The following is a 21,684-nucleotide window of genomic DNA, read 5'->3' as shown; positions in this document are numbered from 1 at the left end:
TTTTTTTTTTTTTTTTTTTTTTTTTGTCTCTATGTGTTGGCAATATTATTAAACAAATGTTATGTTAAAATGTTATAAATTTTAAAATTTTAAAATGGTATTTGTATTATTAATAATTTAACGTTAAATATATTAATAACTTATTAAACATAAAATTAAAATTTTAAATTTCAAGGATTATAATTATGAAAGGTGGAGACAAAATTTAAATTAAATTTAATTTTTTTTAGTGGGAAACCAATGGTAAGATAAGACAGCTCAATGTCTTTTGATTGTTCCAAACTTCCACTAAAGTGGGTAGACAAGTAAACAGATGTGAAGATAACATCTTATATTATTTATTTTGTTTTTATAAAAATATCTTATATTATTTATTTTGTTTTTATAAAAATATCTTATATTATTTATTTTGTTTTTATAAAAATATCTATAAAATATAAATAGAGAAAAAAGTAACTCATTACTGCAATGACCCTTGCTATCGTAAGGGATCGAAAAATTTCTACCATATTCATCTATTCGTACGTTCATGATATTACTTGAATATGACACCCAAAGAAATTCACTCTAATAAACTAAACTTAGCTTACTCGTGTAACAACTCTCTTTAAATACCTTAATTTCAGACTTTAATATAGACCTTTGTCCTATTCTTTTATCGTAAACTTGGTATTACCATATACCTCCTCTTTCGACATCCTTATGGTACCGTATTCATTCTCCCATTCACGTCTGTGTTTTATGTTCTAATGGAATTTCCTTTCATAGGCTCAAAAACGGGTCAGTCATTCTTAATGTCTTTGTTGTTTGGCCGACTGACAAGGAATAACCTATTTGAAAGAAAGAGATTTGTGTAACGGCTTGGTGTACCGAACTTAGCTTATACATTCTCGTACCATACAATTCAAAATAAAAACTAGAAAAAGAAGTATGATGATCTTTTGGACACTTCCATTAAAAGTCAAAACTCAACAGTTTTACATGTTTACAAGAAAATCCATGTAATCTATTATGTGTACACCATCAACTCTAAGGCAATAAAATGAAGAAAAGAAGAACAAAGTTAACTCACCTCAACAGTGCCAGTTTACAAGATATCAATCAGGCAGGAAGCAAACTATGAAGATAATGTGTTTCTCTCAATAACGCCCACAATATGAACAAGGGATAACAACCCCAAGCAATGCAATGCAATGATCAAACAACTCTAGTTTCATGGTGTATGATTATAATTACGTCGTTTCAGCTGTGCGTACCTTTACTCCGTCGTTAACTTCGTTTCCAGATTTCGTTTCTTTTATGGTGTCCTGAATCTCAGAAATTGTTTCTGCATTCACATTGCTGGTGAGTACTAATGGGTCACTAGCGCTTCTTGGTGCTCCTATAGAATCACCATCACTTGGACTACCCTGCCCAGAAACTTGTTCCTCTGATTGATTCGATCGATTCAAGGCACGACAATGTGGGCAGTAGTACGTAATGAATGCGAAATCTTCTTTCTTGACAAGCCCTACAGAGGATTTAAAAGAAAAGGGTTGATTCAGATTGATATGAAGGGGAAGAAGTGCATGAATTTTCAGATTGTGAGAAGAGAGTATTATTGTATAGGGTTGAATAGGAACGCTCACCATTGTGCATATGGCAGTTTCCACAGATGAGTGCATAGGACTGTGTTGGATCCTCTCCAACGAGCAATGCAGCGATTCGAGCTAACCATCCTCCGTTATTTGCAGCTAGTCCTTCAGGATTGTAATGATCGACGACCAACTGATTATGCTCAGACGCATGAGGACCATCTGATACAGCAGGACGACGTACATCTTCATCAAAATGATGCAATGAAGCACTGCCTACGCTACTGGAACGGGAGTGACCTTGTTTTCTGTTCCGAAGCCCACCACCAGCAGGCACGAGTTCAACATCATTGCTTTTCCCTAATGGAACATTAAGGTTGGATTCGTCGCCCAAATGAACCTTCAAGCCCGACTCTGCTCCCAACTTAGAAGCCAATACAGTTGCAGCTGCCGCCTTTGCAGCAGGGTCAGAGTCATACCTCTGTGAAAGAAAAAGGGGTACAGAAATAAGGACATCGTGGGGTTTTGAAGAAAAAAAGGCTGCACAAATTTGGCTATATTGTTCAATCCAGCAGAAAAGCTCTAAAGAAACGACAGGTCAATCATCAGCATAATTCATCAGAATTGTACTTCAAATCCAATGAGATAATCTTGTATAAGACTGTGGTGTTATTTTGTCATCGAAATGAAGGGAGAAAGTTTCCGGAGCATAAGCAAACTTCATAAGAACATTGCATTTACCATCCCAAATTAAAACGAAAAGGTTACAAATTTTATAGCGAATATCAGTCATTTTACGCCAATATTAGCGAATATCAGCCATTTTACGTCAAAATACTTGGTTATATAAAGATGGCAAATTGAGCTTAGACTGCAATGAACGCACCGAGAAGGTTAAAACTGATATGGGTCAGACAGACAGAAGGGCAACAATAGGAAGCAAGGCGAAACATAGATTAGAGAAATGCCATGCTAAACTCGAGAAATAAACGAGGGGAAAAAATATTGGAAAAACAGCATTACCTGGATGAGCTGCTGAGTAGTGTAATAATTAGTTTTCTCCTTAAGTTCATCAATTTTAGCTTGCCTCTCAGCTCTCAACCTTTCAAGGGTTTTTTGGTCCTTCCGATCGCCTATAAAGTTGCCAGAGACTCGTTATTGTGACAACATATTCCGATATGCCAATAGCAAGTTAACATCGTGACTTCAACGAATTATTGTCTAAGATCACTTAGCTAGATTAAAAATCCAGGACAAACAAGAATTCAAAAATCTCAAAATGGGTTTCAGTCAAAAGATACAAGCCACTTCAAAATCACAAGGATGCTAGTTCAGAATTCCAAGCATCCATGTTTGCCGAAGTACCAAATTCGTATTATAACTCTACATATGCAGCAAACAATGTTCATTGTTAGAAGCAGATGACAGGTACAAGAATCATGGATCCCGTACAAGGTAACAGAAAACCTATAAACGCTAAGTAGTACTGCGGTCATCAGTAGGATGCCGTTTAATTCTTGGCAACAAGATGCTTAAGAAGAAAGCAAATTATCTAAACTATCATTCTCTTCGATGAAGAATTACTCTTATTCCAGCATTGGCCTTTGAGCTTCATCTTCATGTCCAGGCATCATGTGCCAACAGCAAGTAAATCAGTTTACATGTATGGTTAATCGTTGGTACCATCGATAATGAACAAGAAAAAAAATCAACGAAGGCAGCAATAAACAAACAGAACAAAGTACATGGCGTAGATATAATGTGAATAAAAGAAAATCACAGATAATCAAGTGGATATACTTACACATTCTTGTGAAGCTAAGAAATGTGGTATAAGCCAGGGTTGATAATGCAGGCAAAAGGAACACGGGTAAAACTCTAAATGCTCTCATCTTCCAGTTCATATCTACAGTTCTTGTAGTTATGATAGCATAACAAACTGCAATAATCTGAAAGGAAAAAACAATAATAATCATTGAAAAAAATCCTCAAGGGTGACAAATCAATTCATTCAGAAGTATGCAATTCAATCACATTGACATAAACTACTGCAAGTGGAAAAGTAAAAGCAACCTAACGTAGTCAATCTGAACAGTAACCATGCTCCATGAAAATAGACAATCACCTCAAAAATGACAGAAGATACAATAAGATTTCTGGCCATTCGCCGCCAGGTTAGGGCTCTACGCTTCAACCTAGCAAGCACAGCGGCTTCTTCCTTAGAAATGTGTTGAAGCCTCTTCTCAAAATCATCGCCGCGTACACGGAAGATACCACTCCAAAGCCGCGAGAAAATCCCCGGGGATTTCTTCTTCTCGGCAGCATCCGCAACAGTATCCTTCTTTTCACCTTCTCCAGCGGCTTTATCCTCAGCCATATCCCAAATATACCTGAAAAATTCACTTTTCATAAACACAACCACAATCACACGAGAATCTAAATCCGTAAACAATTAAATACACACAAGAACCAATTCTCCAGTGATTCAAGTAATCAAATGATAAAAAAAACAAACACACCGATTGATCAACGAGCATCACTTCCTCAAACAAAGTAAATACCAGATGCGAAACATCCGGCGAACAGTCGGAAAACGCAACAAAAAAGAAAAGAAAAAAAAAAAAAAAAAGGAGAAAGCAACAGATCTAGAACATACCTGAAACTCGTCGATCCGGATTAGATAGATTCAATGAATTACTCCACCAACCTTTCTCCTCTCCGGATAACAGAGAGAGAATAAATACGAAATGGAAAACAGAGACCGTGCTGGAGACGTAAAGCTGCGAGAAAATCAACCAGAAAGATGGAGAGAGAGAGAGAGAGAGAGAGAAAGGAACTGAATTCTTCGCGTAGTGAGCTTGCCGAGGGGAAAGGAAAATTTTTCAAAAGGGCTTCAAAATTGAGAGCTCCTCCTTTTTCATCTTCACCACCATTTGTTTCTATCCCTAAGTTTCATATTTTCTCTCTCTTTTTAATTTCCCTTTATTATTATTATTATTATTGTTATTTATTTTAATTTGTCTACGTGCAGTTGGGAGGATTAGGGGCTGGTCCTACCGCCAAAAAGGATTTTTTTATTTAACCAATTTTAAATCAACAATTTAGAGATCAGTAAATAAAGTTTAACCAGCATTGAGTCCAACTTTACCGCCTAAGTAAATTAATTATTGGTCAATTTAATTATTATTTTTGTCACATTCATTTAACTATTAATTTATTACTATTAGTAGATTAAAAATCTATTTTAAAATGACTATTTTCTTAAAAAATAACGAACATATAAAATTTACCGAAACTCGATTTCCATCAATTTCTTGTGGGGGAACCCTCGAATCCAAAATTTATGTTGAGATAGAGAATGAAATAAGTGGCGGGAATGGAGACAAGGAAGATTTTCTAGTGATCTTCTCCGTCCTCGATAGACCTATCTAACCTTCATACTCTTATTTATTGAACAAAATAAACCATTCATTGAGCTGATAATAATAAGTTAATGAATTTTCCCACCATTAATTGGATGAGCTTTAGTTGACATTCTTGATGACAATATTAAAATATAAAAACAAATTAGAGAATAATTTTCTAACGATCTCAAATCATGTTATTTGTTTAATAAAATACGAGTTCGTGTGACCCAAAAAAAGGTCGAATTATTAAAATAATATTCAAATGAAGCTTGTTTAAAAAAATGATTTTTCTTCTTAGATTAATAGACAAAAATATAATGGCTAGACAACGTCTTTTCTTTTTTTCATTATTTTTTTTAATAAAAGAATTGGTCTCCTAATTATTTCTTAAAAAAAAATTAAGATGAAGATTTTTTTCAACCTAACCATAAACGATGGAAGAAAGGAACAAAAAAGCGAACAAACAAGCAAATGGATGACAAAAAGAAGAGGACATCGACAACAGACGTTGATGGAGGAAAGAGAAAAGACGAGGAAGTAAAAGAGAGAAAATAGACGATAACAACAACAATAATATTTTAGTTACTCTTAAACCGAGCTAAAATATGAGTTTACAAACTTATGAACCAAAATATCACCAAACTCAAACCTATAGAGAGATCCTCTAACCAAATTTTATTCTAAGAGATTCTTTGCACGTGAATGGTTAGTGCTCACGGTATTGCACTCTCAAGGAGTAAGCAAAATACCCGAAACTAAACCTTGCCCCGAAAAAAGTTTCCGAAGGATCAACGAATCGATGTACCGTAAGGTTAGTAGAGAGACTTATGAGAAGGTAAAAGCACAAGCTTCCTCAGGATTACTTTATAACTTTTGGTCAAGAAAAGAACCAATGGTGTTTGTTGAATGGAGATAAGGTGTTGAGATTTATGAATTGTACCTACTTTCCTTGAACACTGTTATCTTTTGAAGTCCTTTGCTTGTCTCCCCCCAAAGTTTTTTCTTCTTGCATAATCTTGGCTTTGGGGCCTTGCAGCATTCCCAAACTTCAGAGGTACTACTTGTTCCATGTACAACATTTTTCCTGGGAAATGCCTCTTATCTTTGGGTAACATTCGTAGCTGCGGCAACCAATACGCTACGTATTCGCCCTCGGGATCGTACGTCTGTGCCTGTATATGATATTATTGTCAAAATTTCCCAGAAATAGAAAAACATTGGGAACTCATTTAAACTTGTTGGCTGATCAAGGCAATTTTTCTAGCCTAAATTTGAAAAACAATGATCTGTAACGTGAGATCCCACATCGATTGGGGAGGAGAATGAAACAATGTTTATAAGGGTGTGGGAACCTCTCTGACGTGATTTAAAAACCTTGAGGAGATGCTCGAAAGAAAAAAATCCAAAGAGGACACAATCTACTAGCACTGAGCTTAGGCTGTTGCATGGATCAGATTCTCTAATACGGTTTACTCCAACACCTCTTGAAATTAAGCTAAAAAATAAGAGTTAGATATTATAATACTTGATTGCATCACTTTTCAGGGAGACTACATATGCAGAACTCATGGACTCATGCTATGATTTTCGACTATCGCCATAATTGCTAACTGATAATGGCATACAATCAAGTGAATATGAATGTTCGTTCGTAGAAGAAGTTAATAGATTTGCATCGTCCAGCATCTTAAAGTGCTTGTGTTTGTTCACAATGTCAACAATTTATTTAGGGTAAAATCTGTACTTACTTGCTTGGGGATACTGAAGTAACGATCTTCTCTAGGGTCATTCCCAACACCTAAAAATAGAGAGGACGTAAACAGATATTTTAAATTTTTAAGAAAATTTGAATAAATAAAAAATTGTTTGGATTAAACAGATAAAAAATAGAATTGAGTCTAAAATGTGTCTTAGGCCCAATCCAACTCATGAACTGGGTAACCTTCATTCTTGGAGTTTCAGATGATGTGTAATAAGTGAATGGATTAAAATTTTCATATGAAATATAAAATGGGAAAACAAAAATGGGAATTTAAGGACAGAGTTTCCATATTTGAGAAGGAAATTGAATTACCAGCTCCATATGTCCAATTTCCATAGTTGGAGCAAGGGTCATAATCCAGAAGGCATGTCTCAAACCATTCAGCTCCCATACGCCAATCAATACCCATATCTCGAACAAGGAAGGAACATACTATCTGTAGAAAGAACAAATCATCGGTACATTTGTTACTCAATCCATTTTTAAGTGTAATTTGGTGCTTAATTTGTTTGCAAGGCTTTGATACTCATTGTGTAGAACGACATCTGTAGAACAACAAAATACCTGCCGTCCTCGATTCGACATGAACCCAGTTGTTGACAATTCTTTCATATTTGCATCTATTAGAGGATACCTGGAGGCTCAGAACATTGGAGGCTCAGAACATTATAGTACATCATATATGAAACAAACGTCTGATGAAATGTGAAAGCAATATCTACACACACTCTTGGACTTCAAAGGAACATAAAATCAATCCTAGAGAGGGGGGAAAAAATACCCTGTACGGCCATCTCTCCATGATTCAAACAAATTTTTGTCTTGACTCCATTTCGACTCCACTTTTCTTGGGCCACCTGTGAAAAGAAACTGGCATAAGAGGGAATATGCACCAGGAAATAAGGTAGTACCATACAGGAAAGACAGCAAAATCTGAAATTTTTTTGACAATCCTTACCTATATGAAAAAGAGAATTGCCATATTTGACTGAAAGAAACCTAAAGTAATCCCTCCATATCAATTCGAACAACACCCTGAAATGGCAAATGTAGATTAACAAAGCATACAAGATTTTCTTTCAATCGATGTTTTGTAGGGAATGGAAGATTTGAACCAGATGCTATTTCCTTGTTACCATGAGGTAACTAAGATGATCAATGGGTAATAAGTAACGATGCCGTATTATGAAAAGAAAAGAGAGAATACCAATAAGTAGATTGATTTGCTTCCCTTTCCTTTTCATATCTCTTTACCTAAGAGAAGAATCCAAGGCTTGAAATATGCAAAACACATTCACATTGAAGGAAATGCAATAAAACCAACCTCTTCATGAATGAGACGTGGTGAAATGCTTCCTGAAGCAAGCCATGGAGAGAATTTTGTAGAGTAGTCAGGTCCTAACATCCCATTCCTTGTTTCCTTGTAGATCCGTAGTAAATCCTAAATAGCAAAACATCGGCGATGTACGTGAAATTGCTTAGCCCATAATTAAGAGTCCGAATCAAAAGAGATTCAAATGGCTAAATTCATCAGTAAGAGTTTGTATTTGAATAGCTAATTGTTCATATTTATATTTTTAAAATACAATTTTCACCTTTTTCCAGAAGTACTCATAGATTCTGGAGAGAGCTGCGCTCTCACCCCCAATAAACCTCATGCCCTTAACAACCTGAAGAAAATGAATCAATCATCAACTCACAAATAGCAGACTTGATTATTCCAAAAATATAAACATACACTTGGAGGTTGAAGCTCGAGCTTATCAAGCGAGGGAACACATCCCCAATTATCGATGCTTGCTGGAGGTCCAAGAAGAGCTGGAAGTCTAATGCAATCTCGGATAGCACATTTAGCTTCAACAGACTGCAATTTGGTGGCCCATCAAGAGAAAAAGCATCTTGTGAGAAACACATTTAACAATGCAAGAGAAGATAACGAACCTAAAACTATAAAGAGAATATACGTTACTTTACGAAATTGAGTGTAGACATCAGGCAAACTGTTGGTATCAAATGGAAGGTCATCTATGTGGTACATCGTGGTGCCCCAAACAAGTAGCAAAGTAGGGCTTCTAGCAGAGCTTGGCTTGGCAGACTTCTCTGAGGTTGGTGATAGCACCACTGTTTTGAGTCCTTTGCTTACCATTCTTTCAACGTATAGTTCCTCACTACAAGTTTCCATTTGAGCATAAACCTGATCAAATGAATAGATATAATTTAACCAATAGCCATATTGGAGCAGCCCTTCAAACAAACAAGGAAAGCTATTGAAGTTACTCAACTGTGTGGGCACCAAGAGCTTTAGCAAGAGAAGGGAGAATTTCTTCAGGCTTCCCATGTTGAATAAGCAAGTTAAGACCTCGGTTTATCAAATTCCTTTTCAAATCAGCCAAGCATTCAACAATAAATTGAGCTCTCAATGCTGCAAGGGAAGGAAGGAAGGAAGGAATTATAGGATCGTTGAAAGACTTGCTCTGCCCCATATACAAGCACAAATTCCAAAATGCTGAAATCTCAATCAGCGATTCAACTAATAGCTTAACATTTTGAAAAATCCAGCATAATCCATGATCATATGACGACATTGCAATGAATTTCTTCCAAAGTCGCCTCACTAATGTTAAGTCCAAGAAGAGAAGACATGGCCCTAACTCGACGGGCAACGAACAGACCTCTAATAGTTCCCACCATTACACTTAACTAGTCGAAATAAGTGTTACACGAAAAAATAACGGAACAGAACAGTTTGGTGATCAACAACAACAAGAAACAGAACAATAAACTATTAATTCAGAGCTCAACAAGACAATCAACATATGATCATCGGTCACTAAAGTAAGGAAAAAATTCAGAAACAAACCTCCAGTTTTAGGAAATCCGAAGTAGCAGGTAGAACCAAAAAGTCTCGGATCAACGCAATACACCGGCAACACAGCCTCTGACGAAATCCAGGCCTTATACAGGGCCTCATTGTCCAGCACACGGAGGTCATTTCTGAACCATACAATGGCCACTCCTTTTCCTCTCTTAACACTCGAAGAAGAAGGAGACTCATACCGCCGGAACATTTGTTCCGCAATCCTGTCCATCTCCTCCGATTCTAGCCCCGGAACTTGACATATCGACGACGAAGACGACCTAGAATCAAGCTTCGAGCTAGAATTCATGACAAAGATTCGACGGTGAGCAGAATTTGCGGCGATTTGGGCCGGTTTCAGTGAGGAAGAATTGGGGAGTGTTTTCAACAGCGGAAACGACGAGAAAGAGATCCGGAGAGTGTTCATGATCCTTTTCGTTTTTTATTTTCTTTTCTAATGGAATTTGTGGTAGGAAAAAAGCTTTAAGTAGCTGAGATGCTGACACGTGGGCAATATCTTTGACTTGCGACGTGGCTCTGTAGTAGCCTATAGAAGGACATACTTTGATACGGTTGGATTAGGTCCACGTGGCAACTATTCTGCCTCCAGCTTAAGTTTCCCGCTTAATAAAACGCGCGTAATTTTCAAAACGACCGTTTTATTAGTCATACGAACGCCGTTTTGGTGGTTTTGCAGATTTTTCACTCGACAAATAAATAAATAATAGGTTAATATCCCAAATTTTTCATCTCACAAATTATATATTAATTATCAAATTTGGTGTCTAATAAATTTTTGGTTTTTTTCTTTTCAAATTTAGCGTATTCGTTGAGCTTCTAGAAGAATCATTTGTCGTCTGAGAGCAGAGTTCGACAAGTTTCGAGAGCCTTCGCTCCAACGAGTTCTTAAGGTAAATAACGATCCTACTGTTTCTTTCTTTTTAGCATATCATAAGACTGTGAAAATTTTCTGTTTATTGATCGCCAATGCTGTAACCTCTGCGGTTCATCTTCTTACTATCTTTGAATTTCGTATTTTGTTTCGTAAGTTCCGATCGATCGTAATCGGAAAAGATGTCGGAGTACGAGAACGTGGTGGTGGGGAAATTAAGGCTGAAGGGGAAGGCCTTGGGCGTAAGAGGAGATGGAATCAGGAAGAAAAAGAAGTCGAAGAAGCAGTTTAACAATTTTTCTCAAACTGTCAGAGAAGACGATCTCTCACCAGGTTAGTTGATTTGTTCTGAATTTCTCGTTGAATTTTGTTTGGAGATGATTGAGCGTTGTTTTAATGCTAAATTGTCAAGAATTTGATATATATGGAACAGAGTGGTTGGTTAGAAACTTGAATTTGTTTGAAGAAATTGTTATCAGATCTTTTGGAAGACGAGTTCAAGTAGTTAGGTTTTTCAAGCTGATTAGATCATGAATTCACGGGGCTTCAATTATGCAGATACAGTAATCTTAGACTTTTAGAGTTAAAACAAGATTTAATCCTACTTTGGTCTCTGTAATTACTTGTTCATTCATCTCGTGTAAATTCTGAAACACTTCATGCAAATAAAAAATGTTTCAAAATCTTCATGGTTCGAGTGAATTTACGGAATTCCTTTGATCGAGTAATTTCATTTAGCTTATCGACATCTTTTTCTTTTGGAGATTGTTAGGAAATGGACGCTACTTCATTGGTTGACTGTTCTAAAGAGAACCTGAACATGAACGATATGCTAACACCTGGGGAGAGGCGATATCTTCAGCAATGGGAGAAGATTGATGTTCAAAGAATAGCAAAGATGGCCATAAAATCTCATCGGGATCATATTCACGAATTCAATCAATATCTTACCAATCTGAGTGAACACCATGATATTCCTAAAATCGGGCCCGGCTAACTCAATCTACGTACTGTTCTTTCTAGTTTTGTTCAATTTCAACGGTTGAATCTCTTATCATTTAGAACAATTTTAGCTTTATGTTATTATTGGTTGTGATTCGTAAAAATTAAGGCGTGATTTTCTTAACTTATGTTATAAATCAAGGAATGTCTCAATTAAAGAATAGATAGATACCTTACAACCATATTTAGAGTGTGTAATTTTTATTCACTGGGCTAGCGTTTTTATCGGGAAGACGTAAAGTTGTATCTAATTTAATTAAATTTGGGGACGGTCAGAATTTGCTCTCCCGTCATTATAAACCAGGTTCACGTCTTGATTTGACAGGTTTACATTTTGATCTAACATTTACTTTCAACTCAAAGATGTTCACGAGGGAAGATAAGCACAGGGAACGAGGTGAAACAAGGATAAGAAAGATTTCTACTACGGATTTCATTTCTTATCCCTACAAAAACACCACAAAATTAATAAATCCAATAAGATTCGTAGCTAAAAATATTAGAAAAAACATAATATATTCTAAATATATAATAAGTTTGAATCGGATTTTCATGTTCGGGGTAAAATGGTAAATGCACAACATTCCCGCCCTTTTTCAGTTCAAATCAGATTTTGGTGTTCGGGGTAAAACGGGTAACAGAGAGAACTATTTATACTATATTTAGTAATTAATTTTCAGAATCGAAGAACTCTAAAGGATTTCTAATGCTAATTCAAGATTTTCCCGGAAAAGAAAATTCCAGTGAGAATTTTCCTCCCAGCCAAACAAACTAAATCAATCCATGCTATAAAAGCCGCCTTCCATCTCAATCGTAAATCAACAAGCTCATCGGTTTCCCATTGAAAACAAAAATCATACCAAAAAGAAAAAAAAAATCAAGAATTACCGAATAACAATGGATTCCAGAGCCATTTCCGCTGCCCTGCTTTTGAGTTTCCTCCTCTTCTCTGCAGCCTCCGCTTTCAATATCACTAATCTCCTAAGCCAGTTCCCCGATTTCAATAATTTGAATGATTTACTCACACAAACAAATCTCGCCGGTGAAATTAACAGCCGTAGAACCATCACCATCCTCGCCCTCGACAACAGCGCCGTTTCTGGCCTATCTGGAAAGCCATTGGACGTCGTGAGGAGGATCTTGAGCGTTCATGTTATTCTCGATTACTACGATGCTCAGAAGCTTGCTAAATTGTCTACCGATAATACTACCGTTCTCACCACTCTGTTTCAGGCAAGCGGCGCCGCCAGGAATCAGCAAGGTTTTATCAAGGTTACGCAGATTAGCCAAGGCGAGATTGCGTTCGGATCCGCCGTGAGAGGAACTCAGTTCGATTCGAGATTGGTGAAATCCGTCGTCGCACAGCCGTTCAATATCTGTGTTCTTCAAATCTCATCTCCGATTCAGGTTCCTGGAATCGATGCCAAGCCACCTCGCTCCTCTCCAACACCACCACCGCCGTCGTCGTTTTCTCCCATCGGATCTCCTAAAAAGGCACCGGCTCCTTCCGCTAAGACTCCGTCAAAGGCTAGGGCTCCTCCCGCCAAAAAACCGAAGGTTGTTGCCGATTCGCCGGCAAGGTCTCCACCGAAGTCCGCCGACGGTGAGGATGATGCGGCCGCTCCAGCACCTAGCGAGGAATCCGGCGCCTCACGCGGTAGCTTCATCGGAGCTGCTGCTGTTATGGCTGTGATCTCGGTGTTTCTGGCTGTGTGAGTTCTAGAAGCCAATGCGGTTATGCTTTGAAGATTGAAAAATTTTGAATTATGTATATGCCGCTCAATTGCGTAATGCATTGAGCGGAAAATATATAATTTTTTTCAATGAGATTGCTCTACTTTCTTTACCTTTCTTCCCATAATTAAAATTAATTATTAAAAACTAAAAATTAAAATGACATATCGAGTACTTTTCAAAACCCATTTACAAAACAACGTGCTGACACCATTGAAACCCATGACACTTCTAACCTCTAGGATCGGTGGGCAATCTAAAACGTAACGATGCCATAAAAACGAGTCAAGCTAGATTGTCCCACACTAGCACTTCCGCATAGTAACTCTACTAAAGGCGACACTATTACTGGAATAGCCACTTCCGCATAATAACTCTACCAAAGGCGACACTATTACTGGAATAGCTTCCGGTACACCTGTTACCATACACTAGTTACACCAAAGGATGCGGTCAATACAGCTAGAACCACACTTGTAACCCAAGTCAATTCACGAGGTTTTTTAAATCCACTAGTAAAATACATACGAAATTAAGACCCATACTTGTCGACCATCTATGAATTGATCGGATTAACCAACTAAAGTTACCTTCCGTCATTATATATTTGAACAGAAGCAAAAGTCTCAGTAGATCATATACCTTTATTTTGAGTACTATTGAGGCATGAACTATCTATCTCTATGTCAAGTCATTTTTGCACCCCAGGCATCCTTTCTTAGTGCCATATGTCGAAGTGAAGTCATTTTTGAATCTCATTTCTATGTTAATTTTTAGCAAAAATCGAGCAACATGTCTTGTTTTAAATCAGGTACAGAACTTATTCCAAATGTCATGTATAGAAGTTTTTCTTATATTATATTAATATGTATTCAAACAAATGTATGCAATGATTTAATGGGTTTTGGAAATTAGGTAAAGATTCAATCGGATTTTCATGTATGGAGTGTTGGAAATGGGTGTTGCAATCATGTATCTATTCATATTCCACACTCAAAAATTAAAAATTAAAGTGAACATTGATCTAAGAATCGAATATTTGGAGAACTCTTATCCTATATTATAGTTTTGGGATCTCGAGGGGCGTAGAAACACTTAAAAAACTTTGGAATGGAAATAGAAAAGAGATGTAACTCCGGTTCCTTCGAAAATGGTAAGATTTTTGGCACAAGAAGAAGGGGTTGGTCCGTATCATCTTGACTAGGTTGAGCCCTCCGTAACTATAACGGTCCTAAGGACAGAAAGACCTTATAAAGTATGAAGCTTCACTATTCCTTTGGATGAAGGTTCATTGTTCCTTGAGATGAAGTTTCATTATTCCTTGGGATGTTTACTGTTCATTGGAATTGGCTTTGGGCCTTTTCTGTTGGAGGGGGAAGGCAAGGGGCCCGAGCCATAAGTAAGATACCACTCTAAAAGAGCTAAAATCCTTCGATCCACTATTTGACTTTGAGCGCTTAGGTGGAGGGTGAAGGCCCCCTTTCGAGGGGTCCGAGCCATCAGTGAAATGCCACTCTAAAAGAGCTAGAAACCTTCCCTCAGACTATTTTTCGATCCTTCGGTCCACTGTTTTTCAGTACCTTTGAAAGCCTATATAAATATCATCCTTGTTCTTCCTTTCTCAGTTCTCACCACGGTCATTTGCTTCCAAAAAACAAAGGCTTTTTATCTTTGTCTTCTCTTCTTTCTCGTCTATTCCATCACTACTTCTGATCGGGGTGTTCGTCAATCCAAAACTGCTTATTAGTAAGATGATACACCTATTGTTTCACCCATTGTTAACTTAGAATATTTGATTGGCAAAATGTTTATTTTGCAGCACTACTAGAACTACATGGTTGCTAAAGATCAAAATTAGGATAGCAGATATGATTTTGTCCTCGGTAAGAAAGCATGCTCCACTATGGCTTCAAAGAATAAGTCTGAAAGAACTATCAACTAATTCAAGATTTTCCCGGAAAAGAAAATTTGAGTGAGAATTTTACTCCCAGCCAAACAAACTGAATCAATCCATGCTATAAAAGCCCCCTTCCATCTCAATCTTAATCGTAAATCAATAAGCTCATCGGTTTCCCATTGAAAACAAAAATCATACCAAAAAGAAAAAAAAAATCAACAATTACCGAATAACAATGGATTCCAGAGCCATTTCCGCCGCCCTGCTTTTGAGTTTCCTCCTCTTCTCTGCAGCCTCCGCTTTCAATATCACTAATCTCCTAAGCCAGTTCCCCGATTTCAATGATTTGAACAATTTCCTCACACAAACAAATCTCGCCGGTGAAATTAACAGCCGTAAAACCATCACTATCCTCGCCCTCGACAACGGCGCCGTTTCTGGCTTATCTGGAAAGCCATTGGACGTCCTGAGAAGGATCTTGAGCGTTCATGTTATTCTCGATTACTACGATGCTCAGAAGCTTGCTAAATTGTCTTCCGATAATACTACCGTTCTCACCACTCTGTTTCAGGCAAGCGGCGCTTCCAGGAATCAGCAAGGTTTTATCAAGGTTGCGCAGATTAGCCATGGCGAGATCGCCTTCGGATCCGCCGTAAGAGGATCTCAGTTCGATTCGAGATTGGTGAAATCCGTCGTCGCACAGCCGTACAACATCTGTGTTCTTCAGATCTCATCTCCGATTCAGGTTCCTGGAATCGATGTCAAGCCACCTCGCTCCTCTCCATCATCACCACCACCGGCGTCGTTTTCTCCCGTCGGATCTCCTAAAAAGGCACCGGCTCCTTCCGCTAAGACTCCGTCAAAGGCTAGGGCTCCTCCCGCCAAAAAACCGAAGGTTGTTGCCGATTCGCCGGCAAGGTCTCCACCTAAGTCCGCCGACGGTGAGGATGATGCGGCCGCTCCAGCACCTAGCGAAAAATCCGGCGCCTCACGCGGTAGCTTCATCGGAGCTGCCGCTGTTATGGCTGTGATCTCGGTGTTTCTGGCTGTGTGAGTTCTAGAAGCCAATGCGGTTATGCTTTGAAGATTGAAAAATTTTGAATTATGTATATGCCGCTCAATTGCGTAATGCAATGAGCGGAAAATATATAATTTTTTTCAATGAGATTGATTTACTTTCTTTACTTTTCTCCCCGTAATTAAAATTAAAAACTAAAAACCAAAATGAGTTAAAATCATTAAATAATTCCCCAGGTGTTTCGTGATGTCATCATTCATCGCTCTCTCATACCCATGGTGTCACTTTTGCATATCGTGTCAAAGAACGACTATGTATACTAACATTTAGGATTAGAGGGCAGTCTCGAACACATCGACACCATGGAAACCTAAGACACTCGTAACATTAGTCTTACCGGATGTTTCTGAGTGTCATCTTCAGACTTGAGATGTCATTGACCCAATAACCGACCCAATAATCGAGACATCTTGATCATACTTCCATCATTTTTGCTTATCGTGTCACTATGTATACCAACCTCTAGGATCCGAGGGCAATCTCGTTGCTGTCCTTGAAAACCCATATTATGATGCCATGAAAACTTTGAGGTTAAATTTAAAAATACCCTCGAACCTTTCCTCTCGAGACTCGGGATGTTGTCTATCACTTTCTTGGACACGTTTATCGAAAACTGATCCAATAATCGAGATAACAAACCTTTAGGATCAACACACTTGAAAACCCAGGACACTTGCAAGCCGCCATGACTCATGCATGGTTAGTTCACCTAGACCATGGGCCATTGGTTAGATTTTTGTTGATTTTTTTTTTTTTTTTTGGTTAAATGAAAATCAAATCTGCATCCCAATTGCATCCTCTGTTAGGCCCATAAATAATTTTCATTTAAAAATAATAATTTCGATTTTAGTCCATATTTACCCATATTTTATTTTAAACCAATTTAATCCCATTTCTATTTTAATTTTATAATTTCTTCATTAAATATATGAATTTTCACACGTTTTAATTTTTAATCCAAAATAAAATTCCCACATCACTTTCAACATAAATTTAATTGGAAATCCATATTGGATAATGTCAACCGTTTAAAAATAAAAATAATAAATAAATAAATAGTGGATAATATTAACAATACATTTATTTAAAAGAAATAAAAAGAATAACAATAATGAACAAAAAGGCAAACGGAATTTGGCACCACAAAAAAAAAAAAAAATAATAATAATAATAATAAAACCACGTGGATTAAATTTATTTTGATATTAATGGATAAATTGGATTGGTCAATTTGATAGCATACATAAAGAGGAACAAATTATAAACAAAACGACCAAACTCCCTCGTGGGCTTCGAATTTTGGATGTCTAAAGCCATACACTCAAAATATACTCCTTTCTCCCACTCACCCATCACTCTAAAGTTATTCTTCCAAATATATTATATTATCGTTTAAATTATCCGCATCTCTTCAAAAAATTTCGATCACCCTAATTAAAAAAGCGGTCCATAAAATATTTGATTTAAGCTTTTGCCCGTTACGTATCGTCGTTAGTCTCACAAGTTGAGATCTCACATTGGTGAGGGAGGGGAACGAAGTATTCCTCAGAAGAGTGTGAAAATCTCTCCCTAGTAGACGTGTTTTAAAACTATGAGGCTGACGACGACGGTACGTAACAGGGTAAGACATATAATATTTGCTAATAGTAGGTTTGGACCGATACAAATGGTATTAGAGCTAGACACGAAGGAGTGTGCCAACGAAGATGTTTGGCCTCAAAGAGGAGTGGAATTGTGAGATCCCACGTCGGTTGGAGAAAGAAATGAAGCATTTTTTTATAAAAATGTGGAAAATTCTTGTTTTAAAACCGTGAGACTAACAATGATACGTAACAGATCAAAGCGGACAATGTCTTCTAATGGCATCAGAGCTAGACACCAAGTAGTGTGCCAACCAGGATGTTGGATTGTGAGATCCCACGTTGGTTGGAGAGAGAAATGAAACATTTTTTATAAATATGTGGAAAATTCTTACTAATAGACGCGTTTTAAAACCGTGAGGCTGACTATGATACATAATAGGTCAAAACGGACAATAAATTCTCGTGGTGAGTTTGGATTGTTACACTAGGAGTTCTCGATATACATCGTATGTGATAGGTCAAAGTAAAATTGGGACGAGAGGAAGATAGGAATAAGTTCTCGTGCTTCCCATCCCCATTCAAATGGGGACGGTTCACACCTTCAAAACGACTTTAAAATTTTGAGAGAGAATAATTTTCCATCAAATTTCACACAAAATTAAAAAGAAAAATTAATTAAAAATAAATAAATAAATAAAAAATGATTGAAATCAAGAAAAGAAGAAATAGAGTTGTGGGGCAGAGGTGAGAGTGTGTGCATGCATGATGTGGGGACCATAGCCCCATGTGATGCCATGTGGGTAACATCCTATTTCCCTATCCTCCGAAATCTAAATTAATAATTAAAAAAACATCCTCAAATTTTACCCTTTTATTTAATAAATATTTTAATAATATCCTTAAACTTTTAAATTAAAAAAATATATATATATATATTAATTTTGAGTCGAGAACATTAATACTTTTATTTAAAAAATATCTCTCAATTTTCAAAATTTCATTAATACCTTTAAACAATTTTAAAACTACATTTAAAATTTTTAAAAAAATTAAAAAAATAATTTACCACTCACAAAATAAAATAAAAATATTTTTAGATAATCTACAAGGTGTTGATAGACAGTTTTCAACCATATATTGATCGTGGAAATGTTAAATTTTATGGGTATTGTAACACCTTTAAGTATACCAGATATTGTCTGTTTTGATCTATTACATATCGTCGTTAGTCTCACAGCTTTAAAATGCGTCAAATATTGAGAGATTTCCATACCTTTATGTTTTATTCTCCTCTCCTATCAATGTGGGATCTCACAATCCGCCAGCCCAGCGTTCTTACTGGCACACTACCCAGTGTCTGACTATGATACCATTTATAACACTCTAAGTCACTGTTCCACGTGTTACTAAACTAGTAGTAATAATAAATAAAGTTGAGAATAACTTTAATCAAACACCCGTTTGATATTATCTCCGTTGCCCATTTTTTACTATTATTTTTTAAAAAGTCGAGCAAAAAACTTTAGGGTCGTTATCAAATAGATGTAGATGATTACCGACGAGATTTAAAATTGTTAAAAACCCGAACAAAATAGAAATTAATAACGATTGGACGAGAAGAAGTACATGATATAGGGTGGAATAAATTGAATGGTTGGAAGTTTAGAAGGCATTGAGAAGCAATGAGTTTGTTAGAAAGAACCAATGATGAAGACATATGATTAGCTAAGCCCTTTCTTGTCTGCCCCTTTTCCACTTAACAAATGCTCTCCCAACACTTTTATACATGCTTAAACATGCTCTCTTCTTTGCCTATTTCCCCTTTTTCATAATTTTTTTTTTTAAAATGGTATAAATTTTATTTATTAATTACTATTTTTTAAGCATAATAAATCTCAAATTTGGACGTTTTTTTTTTCGGTATCTGTTTATAAAGTCTGTCTAATTCGACTCTAAACTATTAAAATTATTTGATAAATTTTTAAGATTTTAATTTTATTAGATAAATATAATTAGAGAAGTAATTTTTATAATCTGTATTTTTCGTTTTTTTCCTATCAGTAAATTATTGACATGAATATAAAATTTTAATATTATGTTTAATAAATTATTTTTATTTAAATTAGATATAAATTTGAATTATTGAAACTAGTATTCTTTAGATAATTTATTTTTATTAAATTTACAATTTTGTTAGTTTTATTTCAGCTATTTAATATATATATATATATTTGCAATAATTTATTTATTTAGTATTTATTTGTGTAGGATGAAAGGGACAAATATCCATTTCTTCAACCAAGAGACATCCAAACAAAGGTGTTTTTCTTATGTTTAAACATTGTCGTCAATTTCGATTTACATATTTAAAAAAAAAAAAATTAATAACCTTTTACTTATTTAATAATTAATTTTTAATTAAAAAAACAATTTAGAAAAACAACAACGTTAAATTCTTAAATAGTCTCTCCAATCAATATTAAATTTAAATTTTTAATAAAAAAATATAACATTTTATTTTCCACTCCATTAAAAATATTAAATTACAAGTTTAAATTTTTTTAAACATCATAATATTAATTTCAAAAATAATATAAGGAATTATTGAGGATAGGGAGAAATGGATATAAACAGTGGATAATAACAAAAGGAGAATATAAAAAAAAAAAAAAAAATTAAAAAAAGTTCCGAAAAAGAGAGAAATCCAATGATGGAATGGGAAAGTGAAATCGGGTTCGGTCATATAACCCACCAACAACCCAATCCCTTCACGTGGACAGCGCGTGATCCTCTTTTGGGACCAAATTCCCTTTCTCTCCCTCTTTTTTTATATATATATATATATATTATCCATTTTAATTTTTTAAAATGAATTTAATGAACAATATTATATTTTTTTTTAACTTCAAATTTAAAATTTACGGAAAATATAAAAATTAAATTTAAGTGTTTGAACGTACAAATATTAAAATATTAAAATGAAATGAAACTCATTTTTAAAAATTTAGATTTAAATTAAAGAAAAAACAAAATAAATAATGGAGTGGGTCCCACAATCCCAAATTAAAATAACCTAATTAAGAATTAAGGTAGAAATTCAAAATAAATAAATAAAAAAAATAAAATAAAGGCATCTAAATATACCGGGGATGGTGACGTGGCGTGGGCCCCACAATACGAGTCTAAAAAGATTCCAAGTCCACCCTCTCCATTTGGAATCCAAATCCCCCATCTCTTCTTTCTTTCTCTCCCTATAAATAAACCCTTAAATCAAATTCCTTTCCGGAGAACAAACGAGCAAAACAAACACATTTTCAATTCACACTAACCGTCCGATCACCAAAATGTCAGGCGTTTGGGTATTCCGATCCAACGGTGTGATGCGCCTCGTCGAAAACGCGCAGGCCGGCGGCGATTACTCCTCCGACGGCCACCATCACCACCACCACCACAACGGCGGCGGAAGAAAGAAGATTCTGGTTCATCTTCCTTCCGGCCAGCCGGTCACATCCTACGGATTTCTTCAGAAGATTCTGGAAGGTCTAGGATGGGAGCGATATTACGAAGGCGATCCCGATTTCTTCCAATTTCATAAGCGATCTTCCATTGATCTCATTTCGCTCCCAATGGACTTCTCCAAATTCAACTCCATTTATATGTACGATCTCGTCGTCAAGAACCCTAACGTTTTTCACGTCCGCGAGCCCTAATTTCTTTTTATTTTCATTTTTTTTATTCTCTCTCTGTAATAATAATCATTTGTGAAATCTTAATTCTGTACGTAGAATATGCTCTCAACTCTCTCTGGAGCTTTCTCTTCATAGGAATCAAAGTAATTTAATAAATTCTATCTTTATTTTTATTTTTCAAAAAATAATCTTTTCATCCATGATATAAT

The 21,684-nt window shown here is 36.0% G+C and overlaps 5 protein-coding genes and 1 pseudogene across 7 annotated transcripts; 4 read left to right on the top strand and 2 right to left on the bottom strand.

Annotated features, from left to right (window-relative positions):
• Positions 1–929: 929 nt before the first annotated feature.
• Positions 930–4,541, bottom strand: LOC111443472 (uncharacterized protein At2g24330-like). 2 transcript variants are annotated; one of them, XM_023081291.1, is made up of 6 exons: positions 4,231–4,541; positions 3,700–3,976; positions 3,379–3,523; positions 2,598–2,707; positions 1,629–2,055; positions 930–1,510 (listed from the first exon to the last, which is right to left on the bottom strand). In XM_023081291.1, exons 2-6 carry the CDS (start codon positions 3,949–3,951, stop codon positions 1,233–1,235), a joined length of 1,212 nt encoding a protein of 403 aa, XP_022937059.1. In that variant the 5' UTR covers positions 3,952–3,976; positions 4,231–4,541; the 3' UTR covers positions 930–1,232. The 2 variants fall into 2 exon arrangements, with proteins under 2 accessions (XP_022937059.1, XP_022937058.1); XM_023081290.1 differs by having other exon boundaries at positions 3,700–3,964.
• A 1,289-nt stretch (positions 4,542–5,830) lies between these two features.
• On the bottom strand, positions 5,831–10,037 carry LOC111442648 (cryptochrome DASH, chloroplastic/mitochondrial). Of its 2 annotated transcripts, none has more exons than XM_023080103.1 (13): positions 9,604–10,037; positions 9,026–9,165; positions 8,713–8,937; positions 8,482–8,607; positions 8,339–8,413; positions 8,068–8,184; positions 7,951–7,997; positions 7,702–7,778; positions 7,525–7,600; positions 7,308–7,377; positions 7,056–7,179; positions 6,730–6,779; positions 5,831–6,153 (listed from the first exon to the last, which is right to left on the bottom strand). In XM_023080103.1, exons 1-13 carry the CDS (start codon positions 10,025–10,027, stop codon positions 5,941–5,943), a joined length of 1,764 nt encoding a protein of 587 aa, XP_022935871.1. In that variant the 5' UTR covers positions 10,028–10,037; the 3' UTR covers positions 5,831–5,940. The 2 variants fall into 2 exon arrangements, with proteins under 2 accessions (XP_022935871.1, XP_022935872.1); XM_023080104.1 differs by having other exon boundaries at positions 9,026–9,217; positions 9,604–9,732.
• Positions 10,038–10,674: 637 nt separating this feature from the next.
• On the top strand, positions 10,675–11,489 carry LOC111443620 (annotated as a pseudogene).
• Positions 11,490–12,112: 623 nt separating this feature from the next.
• Positions 12,113–13,340, top strand: LOC111442680 (fasciclin-like arabinogalactan protein 14). Its single transcript, XM_023080148.1, has one exon. It carries the CDS (start codon positions 12,392–12,394, stop codon positions 13,208–13,210), a length of 819 nt encoding a protein of 272 aa, XP_022935916.1. The 5' UTR covers positions 12,113–12,391; the 3' UTR covers positions 13,211–13,340.
• A 1,595-nt stretch (positions 13,341–14,935) lies between these two features.
• Positions 14,936–16,265, top strand: LOC111442681 (fasciclin-like arabinogalactan protein 14). Its single transcript, XM_023080149.1, has one exon. The coding sequence runs from the start codon at positions 15,361–15,363 to the stop codon at positions 16,177–16,179; it is 819 nt and encodes a 272-aa protein (XP_022935917.1). The 5' UTR covers positions 14,936–15,360; the 3' UTR covers positions 16,180–16,265.
• Positions 16,266–21,074: 4,809 nt separating this feature from the next.
• On the top strand, positions 21,075–21,570 carry LOC111443448 (flowering-promoting factor 1-like protein 2). Its single transcript, XM_023081260.1, has one exon. The coding sequence runs from the start codon at positions 21,131–21,133 to the stop codon at positions 21,494–21,496; it is 366 nt and encodes a 121-aa protein (XP_022937028.1). The 5' UTR covers positions 21,075–21,130; the 3' UTR covers positions 21,497–21,570.
• Positions 21,571–21,684: the final 114 nt, after the last annotated feature.

Source organism: Cucurbita moschata, unplaced genomic scaffold (genome assembly GCF_002738365.1).
Source record: "Cucurbita moschata cultivar Rifu unplaced genomic scaffold, Cmos_1.0 Cmo_Scf00005, whole genome shotgun sequence".
Classification (NCBI taxonomy): Eukaryota; Viridiplantae; Streptophyta; class Magnoliopsida; order Cucurbitales; family Cucurbitaceae; genus Cucurbita; species Cucurbita moschata.
Note: the sequence above shows the minus strand (reverse complement) of the source record. Positions and strands in the feature narration are given on the sequence as shown.

Coding starts and splice junctions, on each gene's coding strand:
- LOC111443472 (XM_023081291.1), bottom strand. CDS start 3,951: ATGGCTGAGGATAAAGCCGCTGGAGAAGGTGAAAAGAAGGATACTGTT. Junction 2,056..2,597: donor CTACTCAGCAGCTCATCCAG/GTAATGCTGTTT, acceptor TTTCTTTCACAG/AGGTATGACTCTGACCCTGC. Junction 1,511..1,628: donor AAACTGCCATATGCACAATG/GTGAGCGTTCCT, acceptor AATCCTCTGTAG/GGCTTGTCAAGAAAGAAGAT.
- LOC111442648 (XM_023080103.1), bottom strand. CDS start 10,027: ATGAACACTCTCCGGATCTCTTTCTCGTCGTTTCCGCTGTTGAAAACA. Junction 7,779..7,950: donor GCAAATCAATCTACTTATTG/GTATTCTCTCTT, acceptor TTGCCATTTCAG/GGTGTTGTTCGAATTGATAT. Junction 7,378..7,524: donor TGGAGAGATGGCCGTACAGG/GTATTTTTTCCC, acceptor CTGAGCCTCCAG/GTATCCTCTAATAGATGCAA.
- LOC111442680 (XM_023080148.1), top strand. CDS start 12,392: ATGGATTCCAGAGCCATTTCCGCTGCCCTGCTTTTGAGTTTCCTCCTC.
- LOC111442681 (XM_023080149.1), top strand. CDS start 15,361: ATGGATTCCAGAGCCATTTCCGCCGCCCTGCTTTTGAGTTTCCTCCTC.
- LOC111443448 (XM_023081260.1), top strand. CDS start 21,131: ATGTCAGGCGTTTGGGTATTCCGATCCAACGGTGTGATGCGCCTCGTC.